Source organism: Vulpes lagopus, chromosome 4 (assembly GCF_018345385.1).
Source record: "Vulpes lagopus strain Blue_001 chromosome 4, ASM1834538v1, whole genome shotgun sequence".
Classification (NCBI taxonomy): domain Eukaryota; kingdom Metazoa; phylum Chordata; class Mammalia; order Carnivora; family Canidae; genus Vulpes; species Vulpes lagopus.
This window is the reverse complement of record NC_054827.1, coordinates 46,490,480-46,510,930: the sequence shown is the minus strand read 5'-3', so window position 1 is coordinate 46,510,930 and position 20,451 is coordinate 46,490,480. Positions and strand designations below refer to the sequence as shown.

Genomic DNA, 20,451 nt, shown 5'->3' with positions numbered 1-20,451 from the left:
GACTCGATCCTGAGACTCCAGGATCGCGCCCTGGGCCAAAGGCAGGTGCTAAACTGCTGAGCCACCCAGGGATCCCCGGATTTTACTTATTTAGAGAAAGTGGAAGCATGTGCAAGTAAGCATGAGGAGACAGGCAAAAGGGGAAGAGAGAATCTCTAGCAGGCTCCTCGCTGAGCACAGAGCCCTGCACAGGGCTCAATTCCATGACCCTGAGATCACAACCTGAGACAAGACCAAGAGCTCGTCACTCAACCGACTGAGCCACCCAGGCATCCCTCAGGGGACACTTTTAATCTTTTCGTCTTGGTTTAACGTGTCCTTCCTAGTTTTCCTCGATGATGAACATGTGCCACTTCTAGAGACCTCACAGTCATTTGTTTACTCTGCACTGTGCCAAGGTTCCAGAACAAAGCCAGCAGAGCAGACGCCAAGCTACGGAGCGCAGCCCAGCAGAGCACCCTGGGCAGCTGCTCCGGAGCACACACAGCACCAACGAGGCCGATGTGGATGCGCGTGCACGACGCACAACATACACAGCACAGTACTGCCGTGCAAAACCAACCATGGACAGAAGGGGGTGTGGACAGCATGTGGGGGTGGCTGTGAGTGCCAGCAGGAGTGTGCGAGAACTGTGCCCGCTCACTTAGGCCAGGAAGCCTAAAGCTGCTCTAGAACGTAGAGCCTATGGCAAGCAGAAAAAGGCATGACCCAGCACCCTCACACCTTCTGACTTCTCGAACCAAAAGGCCTCTTCGTGGAGAGATGGAGGCAGGATCGGGTAAAAGAGATGGAAGATCCGCCCCACCCCCTTTTTCCACTGCCATGATCTCTTCAAATATCTGCAGACAGCATTTCCAAAACGCCAATAAAAAACATTTTTCAGGGAAGAGGAAGCTCCGAGGCTGGAGGGCTACCATGGAAACGAATCTAAATACAGGCTCCAGCAGCAAAATCCAAGGCACTCAACCAGACACACACAGCAAGTGAAGACAAGACGCAGGCGCAGAAAGGCAGTCTGTGGCAATGACCACTAGACCTGGGTGGGCAGCCGCCAGCCTGCGGATGGGACAGGCCAACTACATGTCATCCCAGGGCCGCCCTAGGCGGAGCTCTTCCTAGCGTCCCTGTCATCAAGCAATGCAACCTAGACCTGAAAACCACTGCTTACAGCAGGGCACTCTCCGCCAGGCCAGGAAAGAGGACACCCGTGTCTCTGGGCCCCAGTGAGGGGCTGCTCCCTCCTTCCCAACTGACATGGGCTCTGCTGCTTTTGTTGTCTGAACAGTTTGGGGCTTGTTTTCCTTGGGGTGCAGCAGGATTCTCTGTTCTCTTATTTGGGACCCAACAGAGTGGGTAGGGTGGGCAGGCAGCCCTGGAGCAAACTGGAAAGTCAGCCAGCCCCAAGCCCACCCCCGAAGTCCCCCTCTAGCCGAGGCACAGGGACTGACTGGGCCTGGCGTCACCAGCACCGCCTTTTGCACCAGGAGAGGAATTAAGGATCTGTAGTCTCTTCTCCTGGGAGGGCACGAGCATCTGAAATGACATCCTTCCTACTGTACTCAGGTTCCCCAGGGACTCCTGGAACACGCTCAAGTGTGATTTTAGGTCACAGCTAGTCCTACCACCCACTTACTGTGGAGCTTGGGCAGCAGTGAAACAGAAGGCTCTCAGGAAGTCTGCTTGCATAGGGACATACCGCAGGCAGTGCCCTGGGACATGCTGAGGGACCAGCCAAGCCTCGTTTCCCAGCCCTCCTGCACATCCCAGGAAGAGCGCGCCCATCCCAGGAAGATGCTGCCCAAGCGCACGGGGGCTCGGGGCCTCTACTGCAGACACCTGAAGGGCGCTGGCTGCCTCCTTCCCCACTGCCCCTTGCGACCCCCAGGCTGTGACTGCTGTAAGCCACGGCATACCCCGTGGCGGAGGGAAGCTCCTTCCAAACCCACAACAACATGGTGCTGCCATAGCAAGCAGCACTGCTTGGATCATCGGCCAGCGTAGTGGCCCCCCCTCTGTCCCCACGGCCTCCATGAGAGGTGCGAGGCTGAAGACCGCTGTCTGCCCCAAGCCCGAGATGAATGACCCCCATGCTCACACCACAGGCACTGCTGAGTGGGAGCAGAGGCCCAGCACTCAGCTCCAACGAGCACTCTCCCCCGCTGCCTCACACCACCCCACACCAGGCCTGGAAGTCCAGAGCTTCCCCCCACCCTATTCCCATGCAGGAAAACAATGCCCCCCCGCCCCAGGCCAGCAGCCAAGTGACTCGAGCTGCCACGAGAACTCAGGGTCCTTTAGGCCAATCCATACCCTACAGTCCATAAGGGGGGAAAGAAGGCTGCAATCAGAAAGTGAAAAGCCAAGCAGGAGGATTTCAGAGTGACGAAAAACAGCAGAAAACAAGCATTAACAGGACTGTGGCCAGGATGCAGCAGCGGTGGCACAGAGTCCCAGACCTGTGCCCTCAGGTCACAGGCCAAGGGCGCCCAAGTGCCCCAGGAGGGCCTGCACGTCATGTGGTGTGGGAACGTCGAGCCAGGCCCAGGAACAAGAGGACAGATCCACAGAAGGGGCACCACGAGCCACAGAACCAAGGAGGGAACAACCATGAGGACACATGAACACACAACCACACCAAGCACTGAGCAAGTGGGGAGAGAGGGAAGACTCTCTAACCCAACTCACGGAAGCAAGGATAGGAGCAGAATCGCAACCTGGCAGCCACCTCGGCCACCACAGCAGCAGGCAAGAACCATCAGGTGTTTGCTGGGGTTCGTGGGCAGAAGTACACAGGGAACCCTGGGTGGCGCAGCGGTTTAGCTCCTGCCTTTGGCCCAGGGCGCGATTCTGGAGACCCGGGATTGAATCCCACATCGGGCTCCCGGTGCATGGGGCCTGCTTCTCCCTCTGCCTGTGCCTCTGCCTCTCTCTCTCTCTGTGTGTGACTATCATAAATAAATAAAAATTAAAAAATTAAAAAAAAAAAAAGAAGTACACAGAGACACAAGGCTCATACCTCGTCTCAACACACATCCCCACAAGACACCTACAAGTGACAAAGTGGACATGAGAATGCGGCAGCGGAACAGCATGATGGCAATAGCCATCACCTCACTGGTGACAGGGAAGCAAAAGGAAAACTACACCGGGGACATCCTAAAGGGAGAGAAGTCCACACCCTTAACAGTGTTGAAGACACACGACAGAGGAGCCATGCCCTGAATGCAGCAATGACCACCAGTAGCCCTCGGGCTGAAATTAGGATCACTCCTGGAAGGATGGGCAACGTGGGAACAGGGTCTTCAGATGAGCTCTTCCCAGCCTCCGGTTATAGAGAACACTGACATCTGGGAATGCAGAAATTCTTTGTATGATGTTTGCAACATTTTTCTTTGCAGACCTGAATTATGTATAAATGCCAAGTTTTTAAGAGAGCACAAAACAGAAGTTGAGAGGGACAAGACAGCACATGCTGGCCTTGCTCATTGAATCCAGGCCTCCACACCTAGCTCCTCGAATCGCAGCTAACCAGACAGGCCCATGCACACAGTCATATGACCCCAGAGTCCTCAAAGCAAGCTTGGAGATGAGGCTATCCAGGCCCTGCTTGAGGCCCCAGCCTTCCATCACCCAGGCACCCAAACTCTGCCTGTCACACACCTGGGATGTCCCAGAGGATTCCACTTGAAGGTGTGAGGCTTGCTGTCCAGATTACTCCCAGCCCCTCGGTCTGGCTCGCAAGCCCAAGATCTGCATGGACCAGGTCCCTGGAGCACAGTCTGCCGGGGAAGCTGAGCACCTGACCTCTTAGGGAAATGTCACAGCTGCTTCAGGACCCAGCTAGGGAGTCTGAAGAACATGGAGTTGCCGTAAAAGGCTACAGAGACAAGCAGACATACACAAGTTGAAAGGCAGTACTCTGAAAACTCAAGGGATACAGAATGTTAACTAGGTCACAGCGTTCACTTGATGTGAAGTTCAAAGGTTTAGCTTTTTTTTTTCTTTTAATATTTGATTTATTCGTGAGAGACAGAGAGAAAAGCAGAGACACAGGCAGAGTTGGAGAAGCAGGTTCCCTGCAGGGAGCCTGATGCAGGACTTGATCCCAGGACCCTGGAATCACGCCCTGAGCCAAAGGCAAACGCTCAACCACTGAACCACCCAGGTGCCCCAAGATTTATCATTTTTTTAACCCGACTTTAAACTTGAATCATTCATGCACTCCCCTGGTATTGAATGCCAACTATGTGCCAGGCATGTTCCAGGTGCTGGGATGTAGGGTGAACAAGATAAACAGGGCCAACAGCATTGCCCTGATAAATCCAGGCAAAGACTCCACTATAAAGAAAACTACAAGCCGTTGATGAACATGGATGCAAAATTTCTCAAGAAAATACTAGCAAACTGAATCCAGAAATACATTAAAAGCATCATTCACCATGACCAAGTGGGATTTATTCCCAGGATGCAAGAGAGGTTCAATATTTGCAACGCATTCAACATGATACATCACATAAATAAGAAAAAGGATAAAAACCACCATATGGTTATTTCAATGGATACAAAAAAAGCACTTGAGAAAGTACAACATGCATTCACAATGTACACCTTCAACAAAGTACGTTTAGAGGGAACACCTCAACATAATAAGGCCATCTATGAAAAACTCACAATGGATATCATACTCAATGGGGAAAAACTGAGATCAGGAACAAGACAGAGAAGTCTACTCTCATCACCTTTATTCAACACAGTACTAAAGTCCTTGCCACAGAAATCAGACAAGAAAAAGAAATAAAAGGCATCAAATTGGTAAGGAAGAAGTAAAACTTTCATCATTTGCAAACGACATGACACTTGATACAGAAAACCCTGAAGACTCCACCAAAAAGCTACTAGAACTGACAAATTCAGTTTAGTTGCAGGATACATAATCAATGTACAAAAATCTGTTACATTTCTATACGCTAATAATGAAGCAGTAGAAAGAAAAATTAAGAAAACAATCCCAGGGATCCCTGGGTGGCGCAGCGGTTTGGCGCCTGCCTTTGGCCCAGGGCGCGATCTTGGAGACCCGGGATCGAATCCCACATCGGGCTCCCGGTGCATGGAGCCTGCTTCTCCCTCTGCCTGTGTCTCTGCCTCTCTCTCTCTCTCTATGACTATCATTTAAAAAAAAAAAAAAAGAAAACAATCCCATTTGCAACTGCACCAAAAATAATAAAATACCTAGGAATAAGCTTAATCAAGGAAGTGAAAAGACCTGCACTCTCAAAACTATAAAAATTCATGAAAGAAACTGACGAGGGCAGCAAAAAATGGAAGACGTTCCATGCTCATGGGTCAGAAGAACAAATATTGTTAAAATGTCTACATAATTCCACACAATCTACAGATTTAATGCAATCCCTATCAAAATACCAACATCACTTTTCACAGGACTAGAACAAACAATCCCAAAATTTGTATGGAACCACAGAAGACCCCAAATAGCGAAAGCAATCTTGAAAAAAAAAAAAAAAAAGCACAGTTGGGGGCATCGTGATTCCAAACTTCAAGTTATACCACAAACCTGTGGTCATCAAAACAGTATGGTACTGGCACAAAAATAGACACGAAGATCAATGGAACAGAAAAGAGACCCCAGAAATGGACCCACAACTATACGGTCAACTAATCTTCAACAAAGCAGGCAAGAATATCCAATGGAAAAGTCTCTTCAACAAATGATGCTGGGAAAACTGGACAGCCACATGCAGAAGAGTGAAACTGGACCATTTTCTAACACCATACCCAAAAATAAACTCAAAACGGATGAAAGCCATAAATGTGAGACCTGAAACCATTAAAATCCTAGAAGACAAACACAGGCAGTAAATTCTGACACCAGCTGTAGAAATGTTTTTCCAGATATGTCTCCGGAGGCAAGGGAAATAAAAGCAAACTAAACTATTGAGGATTCATCAAAAATAAAAGGCTTCTGCACAGTGAAGGAAATAATCAACAAAACTAAAAGGTAACCTATGGAAAGAAGATATTTACAAATGACATCTGATAAAGGGTTAGTGTCCAAAATCTATGAAGAACTTCTACATGTCAATACTCAAAGACCAAATAATCCTATTTAAAAACGGACAGAAGACATGAACAGACATTTCTCCAAAGAGATCCAGATGGCCAATAGACACATAAAAAAGATGCTCAACATCACTAATCATCAGAGAAATACAAATCAAAACTACAATGGAATACCAGCTCACACCAATCAGAATGGTTAAAATCAAAAAGACAAGAAATGTAGAGAGAATATAGGGAAAAAGGAATCCCTGTGCACTGTTGGCAGGAATGCAAACCAGCACAGCTTCTGTGGAAGACAGTATAAGGGTTTCTCAAAAAGTTAAAAACAGAACTACCATATTATCCAGTAATTCCATTACTGGGTTATTTACCCAGAGAATATGAAAACACTAATTTGAAAAGATACATGCACCCCTGGGGCACCTGGGTGGCACAGTGAGTTAAGTGTCTGCCTTCAGATCCTGGGCTCCTGGGATGGAGCCCAGCATCAAGCTCCCTACTAAGCTAAGCAGGGAGGCCTGCTTCTCCCTCTCCCTCTGCCCCTCCACCTGCACATACTCTCTCTCTCTAAAGTAAATAAAATCTTAAAAAAAAAAAAAAAAAGATACATGCATCCCTATGTTCACTGCTGCATTATTTACAATAGCCAAATTATGAATACAGCCCAAGTGTGCATCGATAGACAAATGGATAATCAAGATGTAGTATATACACACAATGGACTATTACTCAGCCTTTAAAAAAGAATGAAATCTTATTATTAGCAACAACATGGTTATCTAGAGACTATAATGCTAACCAAAATTAAGTCAGAAAAAAATACTATGATTTCACTTATATGTGGAATTTAAGAAACAAAGGAGCAAAAAGAAAAAGAGAGACAATTAAGAAACAGACTCTTAACTATAAGAACACACTGATGGGGCACCTGCAGGGCTCAGTACAGAATTTATTATCAAATATAATTGTTACTAAAATACTGTAATACTTAATATCCTATATTTCTAGAAAATCCAAAAACATCAACAGAAAGACTACAGTTGACCCTTGGACAATGCAGAGATTAAGGGCACCACCTACACCCTCTGCAGCTGAGTATCCACGCTTGACCTGTCTTCCTAAAAACTTAACTACTAAGAAAGAGCCTCCCGCTGACCAGAAGCCTCACCAGTAACACAGTCAAGGAGCACATTTTTTAGGTTTATATTGTATACACCATATTCTTACAATGAAATGTCACTACACTGAAATTCTAGAGGAATATTTAAAAAGCCAAGTAATTAAGACCCAGCCTGCTCTTAAACAAAAAGACTCAATAATGTAAAGATGTCAATTACCTCTACTTCAAAACATGAATTTAATGTAGTCCAATGAGGATTTCAAGAGAATTTTCACATGGAAAATTTTTCCAAGAAAGTTTTGGGGATGGGCAGGGGACTACGAGACGAAACACCAGTCCTACCAAGTGCTAAAACGAATAAAGCACTGGTAAACAAAATAGCTTAGTACTGCCCAACAGAAGGTTTAGTATCTGTGAATAAACAACAAAAAAAAAAGGAAAAAACACGAAACCTCCACAAAGCCAATCAGAATCCAACATCCACAGAGAATGGCATTTGAAATAAAACCAACGTGGCAAAGGTTGAGAGCAGCCAAGAAATGCACTTGGGCTGGCACCGGAGGATGGGTCAGGGGGAGGCACCGCAGTCACACACCCTGGCAGAAAGAAGAAAGATAAAATGGTATGATCCCCCTGGGGCCAATCTCGCAACCATCATCAAAATCACACATGCCATGTCTCCTCTGACCCAGCAATTCCTGCCCAGGAATCTGTTCCATGGATACTCACATTTTCCAAGACACACAGACAGCGTACTCAGTGCAGCATCACTTGTGACGGCAGCAGACCAGGAACAACCTAATTACACTCCCCACGGGGACTCTAAATAATGATGGGACACCACAAGGTGGAATACTGGGAGGCAGTCCAGAGAAATCTTGGCTCCAATGGTCCACCCGGGACAGTTCAATCAGCTTGTTGGGGGTGGGCCCAGGAATCAGCATTTCAAAGCCCCGGTGATTTCAAGGACCATGAAAGAGGACTGCAGGACAGCAGGGCCGTGGGGCGGACCCCCCCCCCCCCAAGGCAAACCCAGGTCCCATTGTCATCTCCAACATCTCCATATAAAGTTACATTCTTTAACGTTCTAGAAAAACATTTAACTAGAAGCCTGGTGTTTCACTTCTAAAAAGAATCTGTCAGATAGTTCTGCTAATAGTTGCTTTTTTCTTAACACAGCAAATACTTGCAAGTTCAGGCCTCGAAGTGCACAGACTCTTGCTGAGCCCCTAACCCTGGCCCTATCTTTTAACCATATGATTCTAAGCAAATCTCTTCACCTATAACAAGCAACACACTCCACCTGGAAACACACACGTCCAGGGGGACCAGCTCCCCCTGATGAACACGCTCACGCTGCATGGCCCTCTACCCGACAGGTGAGGACACCAGGTCATCGTTCCCATAGTTTCTGTATTCCACACACTCACTAGAAGTCACGATTGTAAGATGTGCAGGCCAAACTCTTCTAAAAACGAAGCCTGTCAGCTATAAATGAATTGCAAAATAAAAATGCAGCTTCTGGAAAGAAAAGAAGTACTCATAATGAACAACCAAAATCAGATTTTCTGACTCGGGATCTCAACACATCCCGTGGATGGCTCTTATGTCCGAGGTACAGGGAGAAGAGGTAGTTTCAGAGCAAGTGGTCAGAGGTAGCAGCCACTGCCCCAGAGGACACTGGGTATGCGCCCGGAGGCCACTGCCCAGGTGCAGCCCCAAGGGGCAGGGGCAGATCCACAAGGAAGGCTGGCAGACATCCCCGCAGTCCTGGCTTCTATCCACTGCTCTCTGTGTGCAGGATGATAGCCAACACCCTTGTGTGAGCACAAGAGCCTCAAGGCACACAGCACTCCACCACAGTGGACATGAATTCAAAATCAGCAAAAAGGAGGCAGGAAATGCTCAGACACAGGTTCAGCAAAACAGAAGCCAGAGTGTAATACGGGGATGGGGGGTACACTCACAGCCACGCTTACATGCACAGAAAAAAAACAAGAATTTCTCCCAGAACATTAACAGGGAGTGGTGGGATGTTTTTATTTTTTTTAGACACGGATCTTTATTTTTCAAATAATCTACCTTGTGTGTAACTAGAAAGGCTTGTTTCTGTTTAAGAGAAATAATACTGTGACCAGTACCTACGTGAGCACTCACTGTGCACCAGGAATCCCGCCAGAGGCCATGATGCATGGACCTCAGCCAACCCTCACCATCAGCTGACAAGGTGGGTATCTGGGGTGGCATCCCAGTATGCCCAATGTGACTCTACCAAGGGGCTTCCTGCCATGGGCACCTGAAAAGGCCAGAACCAACAAGCGAAGAACCCACTGAGAGACAAAGCCAAGAACCCAGTTTTTAGGCAGCAGACACCAAAGCAGGGAGCAGACCTTCTGCTTTCCCAACAACCACCTAGGGCCACCTAGGGCCACCTAAGGCACAGGACCAAGGGAAAGGTGCTGAAAAACCAAGTCAGTGCACATCAGGGGCTCCCCTCACACAGGGCAGAGCAGCCCTCAGCCCCAGCACTGAAACACTAGGAATGACCAGTGTGAGGGGACAGCAAGATGAGGCACAGGCTCTGGGAACACACAGTGATCTACATGTGGGGGGAGGGCTCTGTGAGGGGTGGGCACAGACAGGAGCCCTAATGAATGGGGCAGCACCCGAACCAAGAAGAAGACAAAGCCTCTGCCCAGGGTGTGAGACCAGGAAGCCCGAAACCTCTCCTCCAAACGAAGCCATCCCTGCCCAGGATGCACCCAAACCCCTCCAGCAGCTACAAACAAAGACTATGCCACCAAAACCAGAGAAAGCACCACATGGCTGCCCGGCACCCTGTGCTCTCCTGGGCCTCTGGGAAGTAGGTCAGCATGCCTGTGGTTCCCTGACTGTCCTTCTCACTCCACTATGCCACCCACTTCCTGTGCAGGGAAGGACAGCCTGGGGGTACCCAACACACACCCCACTGCTCAACATGGGCAACACCTGTACCGCATCCAGGCACAGCTCCCAGGGCAGAGGTACCACTTCCAGGTCATAATTTACTCTCTGCTCTTTTTCCTTTCTCTTTCTCTCCTTCAAAGAATGCTGTTTGTGACTTACAAAGGCAAAACCCAGACAAGCCACAACAAACTGTGGATTCCGACAGGCATGCCAGCACCAGCACCAGCACCAGCAGGTGCAACGATCACTGCATTACCTACAGCGACACCTGCCGGCCTAGAGGTGAGCTGCAGGAATGATGCCGGACACAGAGGGACTGGCGGGATGATGCCCCAGAACAGACCAGACCCTGGGCACCAAGCAAGACCCCAGACATGGAGCACAAGAGAGGAGCCCGATGGAGCTCTCTGAGAGAAGCCTGACAGGGCCTCGGATGCTGTCTGTTTCTGTCCCACTCTCCTTCCGCAGTATTAGTTATGCTGCGCGGCACTTCCAAAAGCTTCCCACTGCACCAAGGGGTCCTCTGAACCTGAGCCCGAGGCCCCACACTGCACTGTCTAAACGCTGGGACTCCAGGCAGCTCCTCTGATGGGGTGTGTACAGTGGACGACTGCTGGTCAAATGTAGTGCTCAGTGTAGACATACGCACATTCTCAAATCCTATCTTGTAGGCACACAAAACTTTGTGTTCAAACTCGATCTCTTCTCCGAGGAATAAAACTGAGCACCTTAAGCAGTGGGGCGGGGCATTCCCAATCTTCACTGGGAAGGTCCTGACAATGACGGCAGGGCAGGGAGAGGATGCAATTCACAGCAGTGGGAAAACAGATCCAATTCAAGTTTCCCTCAAATAGCCCCAAAAATGACCAAAAAAATACTCCACCTGTGGCTTTCCTATAATCAGTACATAATTACACACACAAAAAAATGTACCCGGCAACAACTTCGGTGCAGAAAACAGACCTGTGGCTGGCAAGGCCTGGATGGGGTGACTCCAAAGGGGGAAGCAGGCCCCAGGCCAACAGAGCCACCTCTGTCTGGAGCACAGTGGCACCTGAGACTGCTCCTGGTGCAGTCCTGCCCTGCTAATGCACAAGCTGCACTGTGAGGCCCGCTTCTCGGTACAACATGTCACTGCATCGAACACGACAGACTCACACGCAGAAGACACAGATACCTACATGTGCGCTGCCTGTGACTCTTACTGGTCACCAAGCAGGGAGTCACCACTGCCACGATGGGGCAGGACCACCAGCAGATGGGAGGCGAATAGGAGTTGTGGAAACCAACCAGCTCAGGCCTAGATGGCTCTCTGGATGGGGGCCCCAGAACGGGCAGTGCGTCTGTGTGCTCCTGTAAAGAGCCACCACCTTAATCATTCAATCAGCGGAACCATTCAATACAGCGGAACTGTAGCGGAAGCTACAGTTTATAGGACACACGATCTGGGGCACTGACTTGGAGAAACGAAGGGTCCCACTACAGGTAGAACAAACGAAGGGTCCCACTACAGGATGGCTTCCACATGTACCACAGCACTACCCACCAGCTGCAATGGGAGAGATGGGAGCCACAGCTTCTTGTTTTGTTCACAAGAAGCCAAGAAGATGCCTGGGCTTAGAAGGGTCGGTCCTGTGGCACCAGGTTTCCTGGAACACGCCCCCGTCCTCACTCTGAACCAAACCAGCACAAAACTCACACAACTCGCTCTGACTCTAGCCCAGAACACAACTTGTTGGTTCAAGAATAGAAAAATAGGATCCCTGGGTGGCTCAGCGGTTTAGCGCCGCCTGCAGCCTGGGGTGTGATCCTGGAGTCCTGGGATTGAGTCCCACATCGGGCTCCCTGCATGAAGCCTGCTTCTCCCTCTGCCTGTGTCTCTGCCTCTCTCGGTCTCTCATGAATAAATAAATAAAACCTTTAAAAAAAAAAAATAGAAAAATAGGCTCTCTAGAAGACAATCGGGCAGCCATTCTAACCCCAACCCAGGAACCAAAAAGAAAACCCCTCTTTTAATAAAGTTTTTAGGAACTATTTAAAAAAAAAAAAAAAAGAGTAGCAAAACAAAATGTATGCTTACCATAACAGAAATAGGAAACAGAGAGCAGGGTGGGGGATGTGGGGAAGAGGACAATGAGATCCAAATCCACCCCTCTCCTGACAGCCACTACTCATCACTGATTTCCTGCTGGCCTTTGCTGCTGTGCGTCCACAAACTCAAACGTTTGCAAATTCATTTTCATTTTGAAAACCGCTGTTCTCACGAACATTACATGACAGGAGTATCTGCCTATGTCAGGGTTCACTCAGCAGACACAGACAGAGTTACGTCAAGAACGGGCTCATGTAGCTGTGGCAGCCAGCTGTGGTTCTGAGCTGGTTCAGAGCTGGCCGCTGTGAAACCCACAGTGCAGGCCACTGTCCCCACGTGAACGTGACCCAAAAGGGGAGGGCAGACACTCCTGAAACTAGCCCACATGACCCCAAAGCCAACAGCGGGGTAGAAGAGTTCACATTTCAACCAGCAATAACAAAAAGACCTGAATGACAGTGGGAACATTCTGGAGAGCCCAACAAGGCCATGTTTTAGAACAAGGAGAACTAGCCCTGGAATCAGGTGCTTCAGACACACCCCAACAATACTTAAAAACAAGCTTCTGAAAGATCGTATTGATCTGCAAATAAGTAACTCCCTTCGAGAACTCAACATTCTTCAAAGGAAGAAAACAAAACCCAGAGATGCAGCTACATAACATCCACAATGGCATACTTTCAACAAAAAATTACCAGGTAAGGGGTGCCTCAGAGGCTCAGTCGGTTAAGCCTCCAATTCTTGATTTCAGCTCAGATCATGATCTCAGAGGTCCTGAGATCGAGCCCCACATCAGGCTCCACGCTCAACACAGTCTGCTTGAGGTTCTCTCTCTCCCTCTCCCCCACCGCTCATACACATGCACTTCTGCGTGCACATGCTCTCTCTCAGATAAATAAATTCTTTAAAAATTTACCAGATATGTAAACAAGCAGGAAAACATGACCCAAAATCAAGCCAATGAAGACTTTAAACAACTATTACAAAAATATTAAACAACTCCGAGGGAAACAACGAAGGTAGAAATCAAAGCCATGGAAAAAAATTAATAGGAAATGCAGAACCGAAAGGAAGAAACACATTGACAAATTTAAAACAGGATTAGGCACTAAAGAAAAAAAGACAATAAACACAAAGACAGGGCAATAAAAACCTCTCCAAAGGAAACATGAAGAGAGTCTTAAAGGGGGATAAACACAACCCAGGCAGAACCAAGCCCAGAAATAAGCACACCACCTCACAGCAAGTCATAACCAAATCGCTGAAACTAATGATAAACATCTTAAAAGCACCCAAGGGGATCCGTAAAGGAGAACGAAGAACACTCATTTGTCATCACAAGACAAGAGACTAATGGAATGAGTCTTTAAAAGGCTGAATAAAAAGCATCTGTCTGGAACTCTAAACACAGCAGACAATCTCAGAAATAAGGTTCAACTACAGACATTTTCAGGCAATTGAAAGCTGAAAACTCCTCACCAGGAGTCCTACGCTATAGGAAACATTGGAGAAAGTTCCTTGGGCTGAAAGAAACTGCCGATCTCTGTCCTCTGCCCAAGACCCTGCCCAAAGCCAGGCCCCAGGTCCTATTTTGCCCCTTCTTGACCAGAGTTCCATATTCAAGATATGCTCCTCTGCATCAACAGGGCTGGCCCATCCAACAATGGGGCTGGCTCAGCTGTCTCTGAGCCCCACTCTGTGTCTCTGTGTCTCTTGGCCTTTACGACTCTGCAGTCTTGCCCCACCTTACCTTCACCAAATGTATTTTCCCCTACTCTGCATTTTATGCCACTGCAGGCTGTTGGCTTTGCTTTACTAACTAGGAACTACATTCAGAGACTCTAAAACAGGTCAGAGAGCGTGCACAGAGGAAAGAACAGCAGAGGGTTAACACAGAGCTGGGTCAAAGGCGGAAGCAGGCCTATCCAAGAGGGAAGACATTAGATTCTGCTACAACGGAGCAGGCCGGGACCATCACGCTCTCAGACAAGGCCACAGCTCACACACAAGGAGGGAGCAGCTGTTCGCACCCCAATGGGGCAGGGAAGGAGCGTACAACCAGGGGGAGGCACCAGGGGGCAGAAGCCCTGCAGGGCTAATGCCAGCTGCACACCAGCCCTGTGACCTCTGGCCTGAGACAAGTGCTGGCACTCTCATTTCTGCTACAGAAGAGGAAACTGAGCCAGAGCTAACACTGCTTGTCAAGTAACCCATTTACTAAATGGCAGTCTCCAAGGGGACTCTGGGCCCACAGTCACCCTTCACACTGAAAGGACCGTGGGTACATGTCCCAGTAGTGCTCCCACAATGAAGGACAGAGCGGAGACCCTGAGGTGAAGCCCCCACCCTGAGGTGAAGCCCCCACACAGGCGGACAGGTATCAGGAATAGCCTAAGTCTGGGCACCTAGTGCTCTAATTCTGGCTCTGGCTCTGAATGGGCTGTATGCCAGGCAGCTTCTTACCTTGCCTTATAGGGAGAAAAAGAAGACAGAAGCCAACTGCCCTCCCAACCAGTGTCACCAAAGCACTGTAAGGCAGTTCGAAAACAAATGCAAAAACAGAGTCGGCGTGATACCGAGTGAGAACCACTGATGGACCCAACCAGCCAGCAGATGCCAAGAAAGGAACTGTAAAGTAGAAATTCTTACTTGGGAAGAGCCAAGGGTTCCTTGGGAAGTTCGGCAGCACCCGCATATGCTCCCAGTGGCTCTGCCTCCCCCGAGCTGGGGGCCACCTCAGGCACAGCACCCCGTGGGCCTGGCGCTCCCTGCAGCCCGCCTGAGTCCATGCTGGGGCCAACCTCCACCTCCTGGCCTGGGACTGGGACTGGCTCCTGCTCAGCTGCTGCTGCCACAGCCTCCTCTGCCTCCTTCCTCGCCTTCTCCTCCAGCTCCTTCCTCCTCTTCTCATCGTCCTGACGGGCCATGTGCTCGAAGGCTGTGAATACCTAAAAATCAAACAGCAATGCACCAATGAGTTCACCTGCCCAGCTCTGGACCACACGCGCCAGAGAAAAGGAGTAAAATCTGGCTCATAAAAGAATGACAAAACAGGAGATCACAAACATTCCCAGTGGAAAAACGCAAATGCACTTCAACCTCATCAGAAGCTATGAACCACCTTTAATAGGGGTTCCCAGATCAGCAAGTGAAACCTTGTCAACCATGACAGCTACATGCCCAGAGTGCAACCCTGAGCTTGAAAAGACACATCACTACGTGGTCTCTCTGTCCTTTTTTTCACAGCACCCAGTGAGACTTGTTTGCCACAGAAAGAACACATCATTCTGGTACCAAGAGCTGTAAGGGCAACAACAATTCAGACTCAAGAAAGGAAAATGGGCATTCGGTTGAATCCACAAAGTATAAGCAGGATAACCAGGCTGCTAGCTTCCCACACTGCACAGGTGGAGGGGAGGTGTGGCTCTGAGAACACTTGGCAATTGGGGTACCTGGGTGGCTCAGTCAGTTGAGCACCTGCCTTTGGCTCAGGCTATGATCTCAGGGTCCTGGAATCAAATCCCATGTTGTCAGCCTTCCTGGTCAACAAAGAGTCTGCTTCTCCCTCTCCATCTGACCCTTCCCCCTACTTGTGTGCATTTGTGTGCTCGCCTGTCTCAAAAGAAAAAGAAAACTCGACAATTCCACAAATAACCACAATATGCCTACAATGAGCAAGGAACACAAAAAATCCAAATGACAGCTCCCATCCTCTAAGAATTCAATATGGTGGTGTAAGGACCAGCCCTTACCCTTTCTTGGGACTCAGTGACACCCATACAAGCAAGAACTGGGACTTTCCACCCAAAAAATGCACAGGAAACATGGCGCTTTGTACGCACCTTTCAAGGGCACAGACCCATGCACAGCAACAGTGCCATGAGGAGGGGCCATCAGGAGCAGCCAGAGTACCTCACAATGAACATCCAGAAGCACATGCCAGGTTCTGGATATCTAAGACGGCTCCTTGGAAGGAAGGGGCTCTGCAGTAGTCCTGGAAGAAAGGGTGCAATCCCAGGGGACTACATGAGGAAAAGCTACAACTCTAAGAGGTGGGGCCATCTACGGTAGCTGGAGGCAGAAAGGCTGGGAGGGCCTTCTTTGGGGGGTGGGGGGGGACAGACACCTGTCATATTGGATCTAGAACCCTGCTCCCTGGTATTTACCCAAGGAGCTGAAAACACATCCATATAGAAACCTCCACATGGGTGTTACAGCAGCGTTATTCCTAAATGTCACAACTCGGAAGCAACCAAGGTGTCCATCAGCAGGAGAACAGATAACACACTGTGCTCCATCCAAACAAAGGAACATTTATTACTCAGTGCTACAAAAAAAAAACGAGCTATTAAGCCATGAAAAGACCTGAAGGAAACTGAAATCATGTTACTAAATCAAAGAAACCAATTGGAAAATCTATACATATCCTGTATGATTCCAATTCTAGGACATTCTGGAAAAGGCAAACCTATGGAGACAGCAGAAAGATCAGCAGTGCTGGGCGGGGTTGGGAGGAATAAGTGGAGCATGGTAGATTTTTCCAGCAGTTGAAACAAACTCTGTGTGGTGGGTACCTGCCAGCATGTTTGTCCAAGCCCCATAGAGTGACCATCACTAAGAATGAACCCTAAAGCCACCTATGGTCTGACTGTTATGGGTGGAATGCAGGTTCGTGGACTTTAGCAAATACCCCCCCTCGGTGGAGATGCTAACAGTAGGAAGGGCTGGGAAGACAGAAGTGCTGGGGAACTCTCTGTACCTACCCCTGCGTTGTGCCTTGAACCTAAAACTGCTCTAAAGACACATTCAGGGGATCCCTGGGTGGCGCAGCGGTTTGGCGCCTGCCTTTGGCCCAGGGCGCGATCCTGGAGACCCGGGATCGAATCCCACGTCGGGCTCCCGGTGCATGGAGCCTGCTTCTCCCTCTGCCTGTGTCTCTGCTTCTCTCTCTATCTCTCTGTGACTATCATAAATAAATAAAAAAAAATAAAAATAAAAAAAAAATAAAGACACATTCAGAAATGGGTAGGGAGCCCCACTGCCTGCGGCTAGAACACACACTTCTATCAAACAGTTACATTCGGAGCACAGAGCAGGAAGACAAAACAGAAGATCGCTAACTACCGAAGTATCCAAAGGCTTTTATGTTCTCTCAAACCATCAAGAAGATGCCATGAGAGAGACAGCACCGGCGTTTCAAGGATGAGAAAAAACTGAGCCCAGAGAAGATAAGGAACTTGGCCTCCGCCCTGCCAGTGAAAGAGGAAAGCACGAAATCATCCCAGCAGCGCTCAATGCCAGAGCAGCAACCAGGCACCAATCCCAGACCCCTTCTACTCCTCCCAGGAACCCAACAACACTGCTCACCCTGTGGCGACAGCACCGACTTCACCCTTAGAGCCACTCGTCCTCTTGACATCCCAGACCTTCATCATCCTCTAACTCCACAAAAAAAAAAAAACAGTCCTTCTCTGTCCCTCCTCCCTGGGACTTCCCTGGATGTGGGCAGGGCCTGAGCTCCTCGAGGTGCCCTGACTCTGCCCCCCGCCCCCCACAAGCTCCTCTAACCTGCCACCTGCTTCGGGGCTCCCGTGGCTTGGCACTCTACAACCGCAGCACTGTGGGGCTGGCAGACAGGGCTGTGACCTCCCGTCAACCTTCTCTGCTGACACAGAGGACAGGACTCTCCCAGCAGGTTCAGTGAGCCCAGAGGGAGCCAGCTTTCCTGACTCTTAGGCAACAGGCCTCACCAAGCAGGCTTCTCAAACTGGACCCAGGATGAGCACAGGGTATCAAATGGAACAAATGAAATGTCCTTCTAAACTAAAGATTCTAAAACATCTTGGCCTGGAGTGCTCTTTCCTACTGAAGAAGGGTCCTTAGAGCTCTGCATCTGGGCTGCCCAAGCCCTCAGAACTAGCAGGAAAGTCTCACACCACACCAACACTCCAAACCCCACAACATCGGAAAACCTTCAAGGTCCATAGTGGAGCATCCGAACAGCCCCATCCACCCTCTTTGCCTGCATTCGCAAGAGACCCCACACACATGCTGTCGGTGGGTGGCCACAGAAGAATCTCTTCTACCAAGCAAGGTGCAGAGTAGAAAACTCCTGGGAGGCAAACGACCTAAGCCACAGTGCCACAGCGAGTCTCTCAGGGTGACTCGGCATCTTCGTGCCCCATGCACAACATGCCCCTGCCCAATGCTAACCCTGCCTTTGCAAGCCTCCTGCCAAATGCCCCTGTGCACAGAACTACAGCTCCCAGGACTCGCCCTCAACCGCCCAACAAAATACCTGGGGCATGTCTGCTTTCTGAAAGGTCCCTGGGCAGCGCAGGCTGTTGGGAATCAACGTCAGAAAAGCTGGAAAGCAACCCCTGGATTTCTGTGCAACTTGCTGCATTCGCCACTCCCCTCACCCCCCAGCACGCATGCAACCCCATGCTTGTCCATCTGTCCACTGGGATTGTCCCCCAAGGTGCTGCTCTTAAACCACCCTGGTTCCTCCTCTCCCGCCCTTAACGCCTGGCCTGAAATTCTAACTTGTCTAAAACTACGCTCTTCTTCCTCAACTCAGCGAACAGTGCAGGTACCGCTCATCCTTATTCCAATCACCCGGATCCTCTCCCATCCATCCCTCTCCTTGCTGCCACTCCCCTGGTTAAACTGGCCATCCAGTCTGGGAAGTAACAGGTGTTCTACACGCTGGTACCGCCCCGACCGTAAAACGAGGGCAGACACCAACCATTCAGGTCGGTGAGGACTAGCGCCTGGTAGGTGCTCCGTGATGGTTCTTTCTGCTCCTCCGGGTCTTTCCTACATGCAAATGCCCCCCCGCCTGCCACGGGCTAAGTAGTAGAGCACAAGGATGCGAAATCACCAAGAGGGAGCTGTGAGTTCCAGCTCCGCGAGGACTTTGGTGATTTCACCTGACCCTGCTGAGAAAGCAGCTCGCCGGCCACACTGGGCTGCACAAGCTCTACATCACCGAGACCTCCCTAAGGGCCCGCGGGCAACCAACCCGCAGCTTCCCGGCCACCCGGACGGCACTGCTGGCCACTGAAACCCCGAGCGCGTCTGCACACAAGCACTGAGGAACAGGACACCCGACCCGCCCGCAGCGCCCAGCCTGACTTCAGGGGACGCCATCTGCCAGCGCACCGCAGACTGCGGGAGGACCGCCAGCAGCTCCGTCTTCTCAGGTTCCTGCCAGCTCGGCCCCACCTGCCCTCAACCACGTTTCTGCGACTCCCAAACCGCCTCGAAGTCGCTGCCCGCAAACAGCCCTGTCCTCCCGCGGGCCTGCGCGGCTCCGTCCCCGCCTGGACCGCAGCGAGCTCGGCGCAAGGGGAGACGAGATCCGAGCGAGGCCCGCCGCGGGGGCTCGGGGTCGGAGGGGCTCGGGGGCCGGAGGAGCTGGGGGTGGGGCTCGGGGCCGGGGGCTCGGGCCTGCGTGCGGTGGCTGACGACGCACGCACAGGGCGGAAACACCTGCTCACCGCTGCGGCCCGGACTCGCGCTCTCTCCCGGCGCCCCCCTCCCGCCCCCCGCCCACACCCCAGTGGCCGCGCGCCCGCCGCTCCCGCACGACGGGCCGGCGCGCGGGAGGCGGGGCCGGACAGGAGCCCGAGGGGTAAACTGAGGCCGGGAGCGGCGGGCTCCCCCGCCCCCCGAGCCAGGGCGGCCAGCCAGCCCGCCGCGCGCTACCTGCAGCACCAGGGCCTGCGCCGCCCCGGGCGGGAAGCCCATGCGGTCGGACGGGTGGCGCAGCAGGCGGTAGAAGTCGGTCTTGCGGTAGAGAAAACCGAAGAGCACGCGCAGGAAGTCCTGGACGTTGCCCACGTGCTGCAAGATGCCCAGCAGGGCCTGGTCGTACAGTTCGGCCGCCCCAGGCTCCATGGCGTCGCCGGCCGCAGGGACGCTGCTCACTGCGGGCGCGGCCCGGACGCCGGCCCACGGCCACTTCCGGCACGCTGCGGTAACGGCTCCGCCGCCGGCGCAACTTCCGGTCTGCGCCCGCCCGGCCCCCGGCTATCGGGGCCGGGCCGTGGGCCCCGGGGCGACCCTGCCGCGAGCCTCGCCCCCGCCGCCCGACCGGCTTCCCCGGGCAGCCTCGCGGAGGACCACACGTGGGCCCCGACGTGGCTCCTAGGCGCCAGAAAGCCCGCACCTGCGGGACCGAGAGCGCCCAGCGGCCATGTTGGAGACGGGC

General features: G+C 51.0%; 1 protein-coding gene across 1 annotated transcript in view; it reads right to left on the bottom strand.

Moving 5' to 3' along the window:
• The window catches only part of NUDCD3 (NudC domain containing 3), a 58,422-nt gene extending 38,041 nt beyond the window's left edge, over nucleotides 1–20,381 (bottom strand). The window contains exons 1-2 of the mRNA XM_041751614.1: nucleotides 19,947–20,381; nucleotides 14,886–15,184 (exon numbers count right to left, since the gene is read on the bottom strand). Of these exons, the coding sequence (XP_041607548.1) occupies nucleotides 14,886–15,184; nucleotides 19,947–20,138 (491 nt within the window). The 5' untranslated portion in view covers nucleotides 20,139–20,381. The remainder of the gene's footprint in view (nucleotides 1–14,885; nucleotides 15,185–19,946) is intronic.
• Between the last annotated feature and the right edge of the window lie 70 nt (nucleotides 20,382–20,451).